General features: G+C 35.9%; 1 protein-coding gene across 1 annotated transcript in view; it reads left to right on the top strand.

Annotated features, from left to right (window-relative positions):
• The first annotated feature begins 988 nt into the window (after positions 1–988).
• Positions 989–4,085, top strand: part of LOC137625506 (dynein heavy chain-like) — a 3,878-nt gene continuing 781 nt past the window's right edge. Inside the window, exons 1-3 of the mRNA XM_068356415.1 lie at positions 989–1,012; positions 3,445–3,522; positions 3,666–4,085. The exon at positions 3,666–4,085 is cut by the window's right edge and continues 156 nt beyond it. Of these exons, the coding sequence (XP_068212516.1) occupies positions 989–1,012; positions 3,445–3,522; positions 3,666–4,085 (522 nt within the window). The remainder of the gene's footprint in view (positions 1,013–3,444; positions 3,523–3,665) is intronic.

Below are 4,085 nucleotides of genomic sequence, written 5' to 3'. Positions count from 1 at the left end.
AACAACATTAAAATAAATATTACATATATAAACTTTAAATAATTTAACAAAACAAGATGAAGAGAAATTAGATAGAATAGTGTGCCTGAGTTGTACCCTCAAGCAAGAGAATCCAAAGTAGATTACGATGAAAAGGTGTTTAATATTTTATTCACAATAAGAGTTAAAAGTAGTGACATGAGCCGTCTCATCTCAATTTATAATCCTGGTAAATCTGTTATTGTCACTTTGATGAAGTACTTTGTGTCTCGAAAGTACATTAGTCGCTTTGTTTTATTTATCACAGGATGGAAAGTCTCTTAGCAGCTTTGCGTCTGTATTTGGTTAATATTATTTTTAAATATCTTTTAAAGGTTTAAAGCTCGCTCGTGAATGGCAGAGGCAAGGGACATTGACATTGCCCTAGCAATCAGGACAATGCCCTGGAAACTTGATTATATATTATATGATCAACGCCCAAGCCTCCTCTCCACCCAAGCTAGAACCAGGAAGGGCCAGGCAGTGGCTGCTGATGACTCAGCAGATAGACCTATAGGCTCCCCCAAACCCCCCAACCTTAGCTCACGAGGATGGTAAGGTTGCAGACACTAATGGCACTAAGGAGTCTGAGTGGGACCCGAACCCCCGTCCGGCAAACACCAGACAGAGACGTTACCAATCAGGCCACAACAACTTGACAATAAAGATCAAAACTACTGCAAAATGGACAGTGGTTTCGGGGCTTCATAATTCCAAGAACTCCTCCACTTATATGAAAAAATCATGAAACTATTCATATCTAACTCAGGAGGGCAAACAGACCTTCCTTGCCTATAGGTCTACTAACATTCAATAAAACTTTATTGGTAACTTTTTTTTTATATATCACGTGATCAGAGACAAACTGGCACTCATGTCCAAGTTCGTTAAGTTAGAAACTCTAACGATTACTCTTGCTATTTAACATATAGGAGAAGTCGCATCAGGCAACCGACCCCTTAATGTAGAGATGACAGTGGGAAAGAATATATGGGTAAGTTACCTAGGCAATTTTACTAAAGATAATACAAAACAGCTGTTGTTGTACCCTGTTGGAGACGCCCCAACAGTTTTTAAACGCCACTATTTAAAACCTTTGGAAGCCCTAAAATTTGCAACAGTGGCAGCAGGGAATGTGGTTCCTCCTGAAAGTCATGATTCATAATCACAAGGTCTTGCTCTATCCTTCTCCTTCCCTCTACCTGCCTTACTTATTGTCCCTACTGTAGTTTTGGTTTTATTTTTATCTGGGTTGCATCCTTATGTTGCACCCTTATGTTTATCAGTCTGTTAATAGTTAATTAATCTTCCATAGATTGGAATTATGGCTATCATTACTTTCAAGATTGTAAATAGTTATTTAAACTTACAGTAATTCAAGAATTGTATTGCACCTTCCCCTTTTGCTTCCATAGTTTGGAATGTCTGTTGCAATTACTTGATTTTCTATCCTTTATGATAAGGAATTACACAATTCAATTTTGAATACCTTGTATTTTTATATTTACTATTTGTATTAAATCATGTTTTTGGTCTTTTAGACTTTATTTTCTTTCCTTCTCAGGTGTTGGTTCCAAGTTTGGGACCATTTCTCTAGTACTATTTCACGGAGCGGCACAGGTTGAGCCCAGAAAAGGGATTTTGACGAAGGAAAAATCTATTTCTGGGCGAGAGACCTGTGCCGCCCAGTGAACCCACCCTCTACTTTCCCTCCCTGAATGGGCCCAAACTTGGGTGCTATGAGGAGTGACGTAGTTGGCGTGGGTGGACGTGGTGATAGTAGCGATCAGTAGTGGACGTTGAACGGCACCTCCTTGTTATCAGGATATTTGAAGAGGAGATATCTAATTGGTACGAGACCTCTGCTAGTGGTTTTCATGCCCCAGTTATTATATACCGACACCTATTAGGTGAGCGAGCTGGGTTCATACCTAGCATTCTTATGCAATTTTTTCTCTGGTAATATATAGCAGTTATATACCTTAAGAATTATGCTAAAGGAACATTTCACTGGGCGGCACAGGTCGGAGCCCAGAAATAGATTTTTCCTTCGTCAAAATCCCTTTGTTATCAATTTCCCCATTATAAAGACTATAAAGCTACCTGCTGAGGCATCAGGAGCCATTACCTGGCCTTCCCAGGTCCTAGCTTGGTTGGATGGGAAGCTTGGTCGCTCCTCAAATGTAAATATGCTCAGTCTCTCGGGCATTGTCATTTTCTTTGCCTCTGTCACCCATGAGTGAGTTTGATGAAATATTAAAGACTTCCCAAATGGGGTTTAGTGCCTTATTATTAAAGGATCTTTGAAGTTTCTCTTCTGAGGCCTTTTTTCACCCTCTACAATTCCCCTGGGGGTTTCCCCGTTCGTACTTACCCCACTGGATAGCTCCCCCATCTATCTATCTGTTTATCTTTCTATCTATCTATAAGACTCCTTTCCCTTATGGAATGTAAGTTTTTGCATGATTGGAAAGTCATTATACAGTTATAACAAGTTCTTTTAGAGGTTGTTGTCGTTGCTTTAAACTGGCTTTGTTTACTTTGAATATCATGTTGGTCAGACTTTGAAGAAGACAGAAGCCTTTCCAATGGAAAGAGAGCAGTTTTTTTTCAATCATATACATATACATATATATATATATATATATATATTTATATATATATTTATATGTATATATATATATTTATATATATATATATGTATATGTATTTATATATTTATATAAATATATAAATATATATATATACTGTATATATATATATTTTTATATATATGTATATATATATATATATATTTATATATATATAGATATATATATTTATATTTATATATATATGTATATATATATATATATGTATATATATATATATATATCTATATGTATATGTATATATATATATATATATATATATATATATATATATATATATATATATATATATATATATGTATATATATATATATATATATATATATATATATATATATATAAAATTTTCTAATGTTAGTTTTAAGATTTATTTCCAATGTCTCGATTTGTCTCACACGACAAACAAATGCACAAACATACATGTATATAGCTTACATACTCATTCTCAGATTAAGTATATGCATTCACTCCATCTTCTTGTTAAACATGATCATCTTTCACCCCCCCCCCTCCCCCGCCCTTCAACCCCCCCCCCCCCCTTTCCATCAACACTTTCACCAGATTCAATTATGTTTACAGTGAAGGGGATCGTAACCTTATGTTCAACACGCGATTTTTAAGATTTATTTTACGGACATCGGAGGGGTGGGAACCCTCTCCCTAACCCTCCTTACTCACCCCCACCCCCTTTCACACACGCACATACACACACACACGTAAAAGATTTAACTCATCAAACATGACTTTTTTTCTGTTCCATTTGAACTCTGATCAGATTATAACACATTCCCAGCTGACATTGGAGTTCACCACATTACCAACCAAACCTGATATTATACCAAACCTTGATCTGGTATTGTACCACATACTGACCTAGTATTCTAATACATTACTGACCTGATATTTTACTACACTACTGCCCTGGTATTTTACTACATCACTGACCAGGCATTTTACTACACAACTGACCAGTTATTTTACTACACAACTGACCAGGTATTTTACTACACAACTGACCAGGTATTTTACTACATCACTGACCAGTTATTTTACTACACAACTGACCAGGTATTTTACTACATCACTGACCAGGTATTTTACTACACAACTGAACAGGTATTTTACTACACAACTGAACAGGTATTTTACTACATCACTGACCAGTTATTTTACTACACAACTGACCAGGTATTTTACTACACAACTGACCAGGTATTTTACTACATCACTGACCAGTTATTTTACTACACAACTGTCCAGGTATTTTACTACACAACTGACCCGGTATTTTACTACACAACTGAACAGGTATTTTACTACATCACTGACCAGTTATTTTACTACACAACTGACCAGGTATTTTACTACACAACTGACCAGGTATTTTACTACATCACTGACCAGTTATTTTACTAC

This window comes from Palaemon carinicauda, chromosome 32, assembly GCF_036898095.1.
Source record: "Palaemon carinicauda isolate YSFRI2023 chromosome 32, ASM3689809v2, whole genome shotgun sequence".
NCBI lineage: Eukaryota > Metazoa > Arthropoda > Malacostraca > Decapoda > Palaemonidae > Palaemon > Palaemon carinicauda.
The sequence above is the reverse complement of the archived record's forward strand: the minus strand, read 5'-3'. Positions and strand labels throughout refer to the sequence as shown.